The 13799-nt window shown below is 40.0% G+C and overlaps 1 protein-coding gene across 2 annotated transcripts in view; it reads right to left on the bottom strand.

Annotated features, from left to right (window-relative positions):
* Positions 1–13799, bottom strand: part of CD109 (CD109 molecule) — a 295729-nt gene that overhangs the window by 232249 nt on the left and 49681 nt on the right. For both annotated transcript variants that reach the window (XM_033937865.1, XM_033937866.1), the window contains exons 7-8: positions 5100–5184; positions 1903–1993 (exon numbers count right to left, since the gene is read on the bottom strand). In XM_033937865.1, coding sequence (XP_033793756.1) covers positions 1903–1993; positions 5100–5184 — 176 coding nt within the window. The remainder of the gene's footprint in view (positions 1–1902; positions 1994–5099; positions 5185–13799) is intronic.

Raw genomic sequence — 13799 nt, forward strand, 5'->3', positions numbered from 1 at the left:
TGAAACACGGTGCGAGCCACCAGCCCCACACAAATAGCTGCCGGGACCCCCAAGGCAGAGACATCAAAATTATACTTAAGAAGTGTCTCTAACGTACGCTCCTCAGAGACCCTAAGAGCAGAACCGTCCATAACAGGCACGGTATGCCGCTTAGGAAGTGCCAAGACCACCGCGTCCCCCATTGGTGAAATTAAGGTAGCCCTATCCCCCTCCGGGATGGGATACCCATGAGTCAAGGCGCACACCAAACGAAACGGCACCCATAGGCCACTGCGCCAACACAAAATCCTGAAAATCCTGACGCACAGGAAAAGAGCGGGAAACAGGACAGACCCCCCTGAAGCAGAGGGGCCCCCATTCGCGGGGTCTCCGGTGGCGCAACTTCAAAAATGCAGCACCAAGGAGACCTGCTACATCAGGTCTAAAAGCTCATCCCTCTGAATAAAAAGCGCACCACGGACGCATCTGCTCTGGAAGACGGGAAACCCGCCGCCCCGCTGCCAGCGGGCGTCCCCTCTAGAGGATCCTGGAAGCCCGCCAAAGCAGCCAGGTCCTCAACCATGCCAACACGCTCCTCCGACCACCAATTCGCAATCCAAGCCCCCCCGCGGGCGCTTGGATGAGGGAGGAGGAAGAGGGGACGCCAAACGAAAAGAGGGAGGCAAAGCCATAGGGGGCGTGGAGGGAAACCACCCCCGAAACCCCCCAGGTGCACGTGGGACCCCCAATTGTCTGCACAAAGAAAGAAATTAAATTGGGGACAAAAAACCCCTGGGGGTCCCCAGGGACTCCCTGCCCCAGCAGGGGTCCCTGCTGAAACCTGCCCCTGTGTTTGCAATACAGGGGGAAGGTCACCTGAGGTTGCAGACAAAATGGAGGGGCCAGACAGAGAAAATGGCGAAGTTCCCGCCAAAAATGCTCCCTCCATGGCCTGTAGTGGCTGAGAAGGCTGAACAGTCCCAGCCGCTAAAACAGGCAAGTCGGCATCAGCTGTCAAAAAATCAGCTGAGAGGGAATCCTTCGGGGAATCCCTCCGTGGGCGGTTGGGGAAGACCGGGCTTCCCCACTGCTCCCAGCCGACTCGCGAGGCACCATCGGCGGGGAGCTCTGGGCGCCTGCAGCCGCTGCCGACGGAGCTCCACCACCTCACCGACCCAAACCGCCGAGTTCAGGCCGGCCGCGAGTGCCTCGCGGCTGGACCTAATTGTGTCCCACTCCCCCGGAGAAGGGCACAATTGCTCCATACGCGACCTAGCTAGAAAAAAGTGCCGGTTAGATGAAAAAATACAGTAAAATACAGTTTTCTTAAAGGGAAACAACCCTCCAGACCAGCACTACCTCAGGATTTTTTTTTTTTTTTTTACAGAACAGACTCCACAGGCTCTCGAAGCAATATGCCTTGCTTGATTTAGGGGGCAAGGCTTACTGCTGAGGCTCCTCTAAAAAAATGTGGGGAGGTGGAGGAAGTGGGGGGAGGGACCCCACTCGAGACCCGCCGGGTTTGACAAACAGGGCCCGCCCAAGCTCTGTCCGGCCAAAAACAGGGACTAGAAACCCCCTAAACAAATTCCAACAGCCCTACCAAGGGAGATGGGTACAGATCACATCAACACCTGCTGGAGACTGAAAGAAGACTGATGTAAATAGAGAAGGGAGTATATTATATACTGTCCCACAGTTTTGTTTTCAGTCTCCACCTGCTCGTCATGATTGGATATATACCCATTCGTAAAGATTAACCTCTACTGGTCTGGAGAGTGCTAAAGAATTAGAGCTTAAGCCAGATGTTAACGGGATCAAGCTCCTCTGTAAAGGAATCACAGCAATACTATAGCAAACTGCTATAGATATAACTATTGTTTTACTGCAGACATCATCCTAGAGAATTTTTAAAAATCTTACCTTGAGTGTTTTGGTGATATTATTTCTTGCAATTGACAATGGCATCAAAGTGATTATAACATTTCCTTTCACAGGCTTTCCATAAGTATATCTGAAATATGCCAGGCAATAACATATCAAACTGATCCCAGTTTCAAATGAAGAAAAATAAAATTTATAGCAAACTCTGGCCCTATCTCATAATCCAAATATTTCATTAGACAAAGATCTATATGTTGAAACATATTTTGGGAACAGACCAAAATCTATTCTGTTTGATGCTGAAAAATAATTTAAATGTTTACAATATAACACTCAGGAAACGAGTTACTCACCTGTAACAGTTCTCTGAGGACAACAGAATATACATTACAGATATGGGTGACGTTATCTGATGGAACCCAGTATTTTGGATTTTTCTGAAACATTTGGCAGCATCGTGTCTGTCAGCATGACAGTTAACCTGAAAGTTAGCCTAACTGGCACTTCAGGGCCTATCCAGAGTATTAGTCTAAGGCCTGTGGGAGATACCGTGTTTCCCCAAAAATAAGACAGTGTCTTATATTAATTTTAGACCCAAAAAACGCACTAGGTCTTATTTTCGGAGTATGTACATGATCATTGCTCCCTTCCTCTCCTTCACCCCAATTCTTCCTCTTTCCTTTCTCTCCCCCACATGTGCAGCATCTTTCCTCCCCTCCCTCCCATCCCTCGTGCAGCAGGACCCTTGCCCAGTTTCCCTTCCCTCCCTCCCATCCCTTGTGCTGCAGGATCCCTGCCCAGCTTCCCTTCCCTCCGTTCACCCCTTGTGCAGCAGAACCCTTGAGCGAGCACCCCCCATCTCGAGCACCTGCCCCTACCGTGCAGCCGAACCCCCATCCTTCCCTCCCTCCCATCCGAACTCTGCCGACCACAAGCAAGCCCTACATACGATACCTCCCTAAGCAGCATCGGGCCAGCAGCACGCTAAACAGGCTGCTTCGGCCTTGGCTATCCGTGAATTCACTCTGCCGCATTACAGATGATGTCATCAGTAACTAGACTGCGCGGCAGGGGCGGGTGCTCAGGGGACGGTGATCATTCAAGGGTTCTGCTGCACAAGAGATGGACTAGGGCTTATTTTGGGGGTAGAGCTTATATTAAGACCTACTCTGAAAATCTTGCTAGGGCTTATTTTTGGGGTAGTTCTTATTTTCGGGGAAACATGGTATCACAAATCTGATCCTTTGTGAAATCTGTGTAGGTACACTGGATGTCTCCTACCTTATGGGCTTAGGGCTAGATTCACTAAACTTACTGATCCTGTAATGACGATTGCAAAACCAGTTTTGCTGGTTTTGCGATTGTTCCATGACCCGATTCACTAAACTGCTGCTCGATCAATCTCCTATCTGATCCAATACTCCCATGCAAATTAGTAAAACCCCATGCAAAATAGCCAAGCAATTGATTCACTACCAACTGCTGCAGACCTGTCGGTAACTGTGTTACCAACAGCTCTGCCTGGCTTTTTTTTATTTTTAATGTATTACACACGCAAAATATCTTGCCAATAAGAAAAAATGAAAATAAAAAAGCCTCCCACCCCCTGACAGCGCCCTCCCCAACCCCCAAAAAATTGCAGGAGGGATGCCGCCGCTGCCATTAAACTAACAGCCACCGCCGTCGCTATCTGCCTAGCCCAGCCCACCCTACCCCACCACTGATACCTTTACATATGGCAGGAGGTATGCCCACTCCCTCCTGCCATCGGGATGCCCACCCCCACTGTCGGGACGCCCATCAGCTGGCCCACACCCCTTCCCCAGTCTGGCCCACACTTACACACACACACACACACACCCCGGTACCTTTAGTTGGGAACAGTGTTCCCCTCCTGCTCCTGTGTAATGTCGATCTTAGGCCCGCCCCGGTGCATCATATGATGCACAGGGAGGGGCCTAAGCGCTTAATTGGCTCAGGCACCTCGGGCTCCTCTCTTGGGAGGGGCCTGAGGCACCTGAGCCAATCCCTAATCCAAAATACAGTAGAACCTTGGTTTACGAGCATAATTCGTTCCAAAAGCATGCTCGCAAACCAAAATACTCGTATATCAAAGCGAGTTTCCCCATAGGAAATAATGGAAACTTACTTGATACATTCCCCCCACCCCCCCGAGGCCAGCGGCGCTCCTCCCCCTGCTTGCAAAGGGCCCCCCCCACACATGAACCGGCACTCCCTGCCCGAACAACTTGAAACTTACCCCCACAAGAATCTCTGTGAGAGGGAGAATTAGAAGGCCTTGAGCATGCGCAGATGCATGCTCAAGGCCCGGCAGAGGCAGGAAGTTCTTCAAGCGGCACCAGCACGTCCTGTAAGCTGCATGCCGGTGCCAGACGGGCGGAGTAAGTTTCAAGTTGTTTGGGTGGGAGGTGCCGGTTCACGCGGGGGGGCCTTTGCGAGCTGGGGGGAGCGATGCCGGTTCTTGGGGGGGGGGGAGTGCTCGCAAATCGAGTTAACACTCGGTTTGCGAGACAAGTTTTGCGAGAATGTTTTGCTCGTCTTGCAAAACACTCGCAAACCGAGTTACTCGCAAACCAAGGTTTGACTGTATTCTTGCAAAGCTCATGCTTTTTTATTTACCCATCAGTAAAGGGTTGCAAATTTTAAAGATATTATAAACATACACTGTCATATCAGGCTGCTCTTTGGGACAAAGATTTTAGGCAACTATTCTTTGTATTTATGTCATACTTGGAATTCAGGAAGGCATACTTATTTATTTTCTTAATTTTGGGGTAATTGGTTTTCTTCAATGTTCTATTTGTGATATAAGTTAATCTTTTGTAAACTGCATAGATCCTCATAGTTATGCGATCTATAAGTCAATTTTATGTTATGTTTTATGTTATATGTGATAAGTAGTGGCTTGTTTGTCCTCAGAGAATATAATTTACAGTGGTTATTGGCAGCCAGAGGATATGGATAAAAATGTATAAACTTGTCAGTGTCCTACTGAAATGTTAAAAATTCTACATTTATTGTCATGCATTTTTGCTATTAGTATTTTTTTAATTAACATTTTCATAAAACTTAAACAAACTCCTTATAAAGCTACGCAGGGGAGCAGAGCGGAATAGAGGATAGTTGCTGATACTCTAACATATAATATGAAAAATGAGCACTGGACATCATAAAATTAGAAAGCTTTCCAATTATCCTATGATATAAATGCTTACTTTGCAGTGATAACACCAGTTAGCTCCTTTTCTGTCAGAGAATGATGTGATGATGTTGTTACAGCAACTTCAAATTTTGGCAATACTAAAAACAAGTTTCATAAAAACTAAATTAAACACGTCATTCACTTCCACAACAGAATTTTAAAAAGCCATTCTGAGAGCACACAAATCAATGGTGACTATGTAACATCACACTAAAGAAACTAAAACCAGTTCACTGCAGCAAAGAAAGATAGGAATATGTAGATAGACTTCTGTTAGATCTAGCAATACCAGAAACTCCCCCGATGCCACTGAGGCAATGACGGACCTGACTTTCATGTGGAAGCACAAGACTTTGAGGGCGGTGTTTACCGACCAGGTCTAGAATTGTCCTCCAATTTTCAGAGTCTCTTTTGGGCACAATGAAGTATATGGAGTATCTGCCCAATCCAGATTCTTTGTCCAGTACAGCTTTCACCACTTTCTCTAGTTTTCCCACAGGGGAATCTACAAACAGGTCTGGGAGGGGACGGAAAAGCTCAAGCTTGCACCCCTCCTGATAATGTCCAGCATCCAGTGGTATGTGGTAACCTCCGTCCATACTTCCCAATAAGCCGTTAACCTCCCCTCTATCTTGGAGGTTACAGCTACCATCTTGGTGTCATAACTGTTTTTGGGGGGCCCCTGTGGCACAGGCTCCAGAAGACTAGTGGTGTTTAGCTCCACCAAATCTCTGCCTCAGGCTCTGGAAGGATCTCTGGGCTGAAGATCCCGCTGACAAAAGTGCCTAGAGCCATGAAAAATTACCTTAACCAGACCCCCTAGGGGCCTTTGGTCTACTATCTGGAAGAGACTTGGGTTTGTGATCCTGTATGCTATCCATCAGATCATCTAGTCTCTTACCAAAGAGCAATTGGCCTTCCTGGAAATCAGATGCTCTCAACCATGCTGAGCGTCTGGATGCTATAGCGACTGCTGCAGTTCTCAATTGCATATCATAGGCATCGTAATTAGTCTTGATGAGGTGATATGTAGATTCCTGTAGGGCAACCAGAAGATTTGGGAACACCTCAAGTGTTGTAGAATCCAACTGTTGCAAAATAGAGTGTTGAAAATGTAGAATTTGCAGCTGGTGGGTACTTATTTTCAAAGACGGCATAGAACCCTGATACACCTTGCGACCCATGGAATCAAGAAGGCGAAAGTCTTTACCCGGGGGTGCCGATAAGAGACCTCTTGATACTTTAGCTTTTTTGCTAGCTGACTCTGACACCATGGATTGATGAGGCAGTTGAAGAATATCATGACCAGGAGCTTTATGAACTTTATATTTAGTTTCTAAGCAATTGGATGCTGTGGACACTAAAAAAATTTTTTGCCAATTTTCTTTTGTTTTTTGTTTGTAAATCTTTATTCATTTTCTTATGTTACAACAAGTGTTTCAATAAATTCAATAGAAATTTGAATATACACACTTGATTAACTCATATATTAACATCAGATTTAACATTTCATTAGAAAATTAATATTATATAAAGTTATAATATTATGCAAGAAATCTAAATTTATATAATTCTTATTGGATATAATAATCCCTTTTCCCTCCCTCCCTCTCAATCAATAATACATAAATCAATTTTATTGTAAATTCATTCAAATATTAAATTAGTATGTCATAATCAGAATTAAAAACCCACCCCATTCCTCTCTATTCAAATATCTTATCTTGGGAAAAGTTAATCATTCATTTAAAAAAAAAAAAAAAATCTGTTAACGGTCTTCAGATTTTTCAAATTCTTTTCATGGGAAAATTTATCATTCTTTACAAAAATCTTTTAGTGGTCCCCATATTTTTTGAAATTTATTCATATATCCTTTATGTGTTGCAATAGCGAGTTCCATTTTGTATATATGGCATACAGAATTCCACCAGAACATATAATTCAATCTATCATGTTGTTTCCAATTGTATGTGATTTGTTGTATTGCTATTCCAGTTAGGATAAATAAAAGTTTGTTATTACTTGATGAAATTTGGCTTTTTGTTCTCATGGTTGTTCCAAATAATATAGTATCATATGTCAAGGCTACTGGATTTTCTAACATTCTATTAATTTGGGGCCAAATTGATTTCCAGAATGATAAGATAAATGGACAAAAGAATAAAAGGTGATCTAATGTCCCAATTTCTATATGACAGTGCCAGCATCTATTAGACCTTGAACTATCTATTTTTTGCAAACGAACAGGGGTCCAAAATGCTCTGTGAAGAAGAAAAAACCAAGTTTGTCTCATAGATGCTGACACCGTACATTTTAGCCTCCAAGACCAAAGTCGTGGCCATTGAGATGCACTAATTTGGTGTTTTATCTCAATGCTCCAAATGTCTCTAAGACCATTTTTTGGTTTTTTATTTATAAATCCAGATATTATTTTATACCACTGTGCGGCTTTATGTCCTATTGAGTCCATCTGGAAACATAAGAATTCTAAACTGTGATATTTAGCAAGGTTTTTCCATTCAGGGAACCCTTCCTGAATAGATTGCTTCAATTGCAACCATTTAAAATATTGTGTTTTATTAAGACCAAATTTATGTTGCAATTGTGAAAACTCCAGCAACTTATCATTTTTTATTACATCATCCAAAATACGAATACCTGCTGTCATCCAATGTTTCCAGATGACTTTAAAACCGCCAATTTTGATCTTGGGGTTTAGCCATATTGTTTGAGTAGTTGATTTACTAATTGGATTTTGAGTTAAATTACTTATGTATCTTAGAGTTTTCCAGGTATCCATAAATATTTTATGATCTTTATATAACTTTGGCATTTTGATACTAATTACCGTATTTGCCGGCGTATAAGACGACTTTTTAGTACCTTAAAATCCTCCCCAAAGTCGGGGGTCGTCTTATACGCCGGGTACAGTTTACATGCCCTTACTTGCGGGGCTGGATGTACTCAGTCGCGCGGCTCTTCTTCTCCCTACCTTCTCTGCTTGCAGCACAGAGCCGAACGGAAGTCTTCCCGACGTCAGCGCTGACGTCGGAGGGGAGGGAGGGCTTAAACAAAGCTTAAACAAAGCCCTCCCTCCCTCCGACGTCAGCGCTGACGTCGGGAAGACTTCCGTTCGGCTCTGCTGCAGGCATGGCAGGTAAGGAGGAGAGTAGCCTCGCGGTACCAAGAGAGAGGGGCGGCCGCCCCGCCCCGGTTGCAGCACAGCCGGCCAGGTCCCCTTACTTTTGTGGCACTTCCCCGACCGACCGATAACAGCCCGGGTCCGACAATCCTCCCTGCCCTGTAGCCGCGAATCTAAATTACCTTCTTACAGCAGCTGTAAGTTTGTCGGACCCGGGCTGTTGTCGGTCGGTCGGGGAAGTGCCACAAAAGTAAGGGGACCTGGCTGGCTGTGCTGCACCCGGGGCGGTAGAGAAGGAGGGGGGGAGAAGGACGCTGAAATACCATGGTGAAAGACAGGAGGGGGGGGGGAAGGACTCTGAAAGCACTTGAAGACAGAGGAGGGAGAAGAACGCTGAAAGCACATGGGGGAATACAAAGGGGTGGAGAAGGAAGAAGGGGTCGTCTTATACGGCGAGTATAACACAAAACTCTATTTTTTAACTAAAAGTTGGGGGGTCGTCTTATACGCCCAGTCGTCCTATACGCCGGCAAATACGGTACATGATTAAGACGTAATGGAAATATAAGTCTCCATTCCAGCCAGAACCAGTCTGGAATATTATCAATGGGCTCTGGGAGGATCCAATGCATACCATGATGTAAAATATAGGCTTGATGATACCTATAAAAGTTGGGAAAATTTACCCCTCCCTCCTTAATTGGTTTTTGCAACGACACTAAAGCAATTCTTGGTTTTTTATTAAGCCAAATAAATTTTGTCAAAATTCTATTTAATTTTGTATAGAAAGATTCTTGGAAGAAAACTGGTATCATCCCCATTTGGTAGCAAACTATAGGCAAAATCATCATTTTAACGGTTTGTACTCTTCCCCACCAAGATAAATGTAAAGGATTCCATTGCTTAAACAAATCACTGGAGGAATAAAGTTATATTCTGTGATGATAATCTATGACAATTTCATTGATCACAGCTCTTGTACAAAAACACTAAATAATATATAAATTTAAATTTAAATGTGAAGTGCTCAGACCTTATAACCAGTGTTTTAAGTGTAATCACCTAAACGAGGTTAACAAAGGGACCATCATTGCCTTCACCGTCCCTTGACCACCTAGAATTCGCCAAAAACTCTCAGCGTGAGTAATTTATATTGAATGATGTACTTATCTCTGCCAGGTGGTAGTCGGTAATGTTAATCCTCGTTCAAACAAAACGTGAAGAAAGTGATGTGCTTTTAAAAGATTTTTTCAATGTGTGCCTTTCACTTCATAGTCCCTGTCCCCCCGACCCAGGTTTCGTATCTTCGTCAGGGAGGGACATTGGTGCAGTTGTTGGCTCACTAAGAATAGACCAGACCTCAGAGGTGGGAAAACACTGGTTATAAGGTCTGAGCACTTCACATTTAAATTTAAATTTATATATTATTTAGTGTTTTTGTACAAGAGCTGTGATCAATGAAATTGTCAAGGATTCCATTGCTCACACATTTCTGTCACTTTCTGTAATAGACATTTTTCATTAATTTTCATTGTCTCATCTACTGTTTTTGTTATCCAAATTCCAAGATATTTAATAGATTCTTCCTTCCAAACAAAAGAGAATGTATCAAATAAACCTTTTGTACAATATACATTTAGAGGAAGAATTTCTGATTTATTCCAGTTAATTTTATATCCTGAAAAACTTCCAAATTTCTCAATTAGTTCAAGTAGATATGGAATGGTAGATTCTGGATTCCTCAAATATAATAATAAATCGTCTGCATAAGCAGATATTTTATATTCTCTGTCTGAATGGGGTATACCTTGTATCTCCTTTGCTTGTTGGATAGCTAATATTAAGGGTTCTAAAACAATATCAAACAGCAAAGGAGACAAGGGACACCCTTGTCTAACTCCTCTCTGTAGATTAAATTTTTCTGAAAAAGTATTATTGATATATAATCTTGCAGAAGGGGAGCTATACAATGTTTGTATCATTTGTATGAATCCAGGACCTATACCAAACCATTCCATTGCCTGATACATAAAAGGCCATTCTACTCTATCGAAAGCCTTTTCTGCATCCAATGAAACAGCAAAAGTAGGCTCATTCATTTTCTTTGTTAAATATAGCATATGGAATGTTAATCTGGTATTGTGAGATGAATGTCTTTGAGCAACGAATCCTGTTTGATGCATACCTATAATGTGGGGGAGAGCATTAGCCAATCTTAACGCAAGTATTTTTGCTAACAATTTTCCGTCTACATTTATTAAAGATATTGGCCTATAGTTTGAGACCAAAGTGGGATCTTTATTAGGTTTTGGCAAAACAATAGTTAAAGATTCTGATATAGTGCCTTTAATACAACCTTTATTAAGTTGATATTGATAAAGATTTAGTAAATAGGGTAGTAAAAAGTTTTGAAATGTTTTATAGAATTCAACTGTATATCCATCACCACCTGGAGCGGATCCAACTCTAAGGGATTTCAAAGCTGTTCCTAATTCTTTTAGTGATATTGGTTCTTCTAAACTTCGTTTTATATGTTCAGGAATTTTTGGACCCTTTAACATTTTCAAAAATTCTAAACCATCTTTTTCTTTATTTATATAAGTCTCGGAAGAATAAAGAGATTTATAAAATTTTAGGAATTGTTTTAATATAGGTTCAATTTGTGTAAATGTGTCTCCATTTTCATCTTTTATAGCTATTAATTTTGTTTTCCTTTTTTTTGTTTTAAGATAGTTTGCTAATATTCTTCCCGACTTGAGTTACCATAATACAACGTTTGCTGAGAGAATAAATCTTTCCTAATCATTTTAGATGAGATTTCATTATATTTAACTTTTAGTTTTAATAATTCTTGTTGAATTGAATATTCCCATTTTTCTATTAGTTTTAATTCCAAATTTTTAATCTCTTTTTCTAAAATTACAAATTGTTTTTTATTTTGTTTTTTAAGAAAAGCCGAATAGGAAATTATTTGTCCTCTAATTGATGCTTTAAAGGCATCCCATAAAATTTCTCTATTAATCTCATCTTTATCATTCATTTGAAAAAATTCTTTCATTTTTATTAAAAGATTTTCACAAAAAATTGGATCAGCCAACAATGTATTATCCAACTTCCAAATTGGTCTATTATTATTTTGATCTATAATTTTAATTTTGATCCATACTCCACCATGATCAGATAAAATAATAGGATCAATGGCAGCTTGTGTCACTTGCTGTGCTAGATGATTTGAAATAAATATATAATCTATTCTTGAAAAAGAATTGTGAACATGAGAACAAAAAGAAAATTCCCGATCATTAAAATGAAGTATTCTCCAGATATCTGTTAAATCGCAAGATTGTATCAAATTTTCTAATCCCATAGATTTCATAATTCTACTTGGGTTTTTATCTAATAAAGGATCCATTACAGCATTGAAATCCCCTGCTACTATTAGATTTGAAGTAGCCAGTGGTAAGATCAGTTGTTGAAGGGTTTTAAAGAATTCGTTTTGGTTCGAATTAGGGGCATATATATTAATCAACATCATGGTAGTATTTCCCATATTCATTTCCACAATTACCTATCTTCCATGAATATCTGAAGCTTTTAATTTGAATGAAGCAGAACATTTTTTATTAATTAGAATAGCAACACCTGCTTTTTTCCCTATAGCTGGTGAGAAAAAACAGTGTTTGACCCAACCTCCTTCCAGCTTATTAGATTCACTATGTGAAAGGTGGGTCTCTTGTATAAAGCATATATCTGTATTTTGCCTCTTTAAAAATGATAGAGCTTTTTTCCTTTTTATCATATGATTTAGACCATTAACATTCAAGGACATTATTTTAAAATCCATTTATTTTATTAAAAGAAAAAAATTTTTTTAGATAATAAACAATAAATAATTTTAAGAAAAATTTTTCCCAATCTTTTAAATATTTTATATCCTTTCCCCTCCCTAAATCCCTTATTTTCTTATATAACTCCCCTCTATTCCCTCCCATCCCTCCCTTCCCTCCCTTATTAATTACGAAAACTTGGATACGCAGATTGAGGTTAGATTTAAATAACTCCCCCAAGCTATTAATAATTTATCTAATTACTACCATAGATTTTTTTTTTTTTTTTTTTAAATCAAAGGAGCTTATTAAAAACTTTGGTCATTTTTTTTTTTTTTTTTAAATATTAATAAAAGATTATTTATCCATATTTGAATATTTTTTTTTAGTTATAAGGCTGATTTATTTCGATGAAATAATTTATATATATATCATATTATATAATTCTTTGTATATATTGTTATATATGATGAAATAATCTATTAAGATCAATATTTAAATATTCTACAATATCCTTTTACATATATTTCTATTTTAAAAATATTTGAGATCAAAAAGATATTCACCTTATATATTATTATTCTAAATCATCAGAATTACCTTTACCATCAGTTGCAATTTTTCTGTATGAAGAACAAACATAAGGCTCAGTAGAATCCCCAAAACAAAACTAATTTAAAATTTATTAGGCAAACTTGCGTCTCAAATTAAGATCTTTTTATTTATTTTTCCTAGTTTAGCGTATTTGAAACGCAGTATTATATATTTGAAACGCAAGTTTAGCCGGAAGCACCGCCTTCCACAGGAAATAGCTCGATTTAACCAATCATATTATGTTATCCTTCTATCTCTATAAGCATCATTGTGATTGAAAGAAGGCTCTCGTTTCCTTCTTTACTCCACCCCTAGCATTTTCTGTCCAATCAGCACTTCTCTTAGTCTTTGTTAAGAGGAAATCTTCCTTTGTCATCATTCAAGACGGATCTCTGTTCACTTCGCTTTCTGCATGTAAGTCTGTTCCGTTTAAAATTCTAGAATTGAATCCTGTGTATTTCTTCGGATCTTCACTTCCTCTCTGCTTCCTTACTAGAATGTTATCTGTTATTCAAATATTCAATTCGATCCTCGTGTATCCTCTTCCGTTGCCCTGAAAGTTCCAATTCTCAACCGAAATTTTTCCTTATTAAAGTTTTGTCAATCATATAAGTATATATAAGTTTGTAGTTTTTATAAAGTATTCCTTTTTATCCTTATATTGTCATTGGTTGTTCATGTTGATTTAAAAATTCCTGTAGTTTTTTGGGGTCATTAAAGTTTTGAGTTTTGTTAGCGATAGTAACTTTCATTACCGCTGGGTAAAGGAGTCCAAATCTAGCTCCTAAAGATCTTAGTTGTGGTCTCATGTCCAAAAATTGTTTTCTTCTTGTTGCTGTTTCTTTCGCAAAATCTGGGACAATGTGTATTTTTGAGTCCTGGCATTTTAGATTCTTGTTTTCCTTGGCAAGTTGACATATTTCAATTGCTTGTTGATGTCTTAAAAGTTTAAATATTAAAGTTCTCGGTCCCATTTGAGTGTTATTTCTTTGTGTTGGAATCCTGTGTGCTCTTTCTATTTCTAGTTCTGTTTTAAATTTTAGTGGCAGTATTTTAGGTAGAAATTTTTCCAGAAAGGCAATCGGATCATTTTTTTCCACTCCTTCCGGTAATCCAATTATTCTCAAATTATTCCTTCGTTCGCGATTCC

The sequence above is a fragment of the Geotrypetes seraphini genome, chromosome 3, assembly GCF_902459505.1.
Source record: "Geotrypetes seraphini chromosome 3, aGeoSer1.1, whole genome shotgun sequence".
NCBI lineage: Eukaryota > Metazoa > Chordata > Amphibia > Gymnophiona > Dermophiidae > Geotrypetes > Geotrypetes seraphini.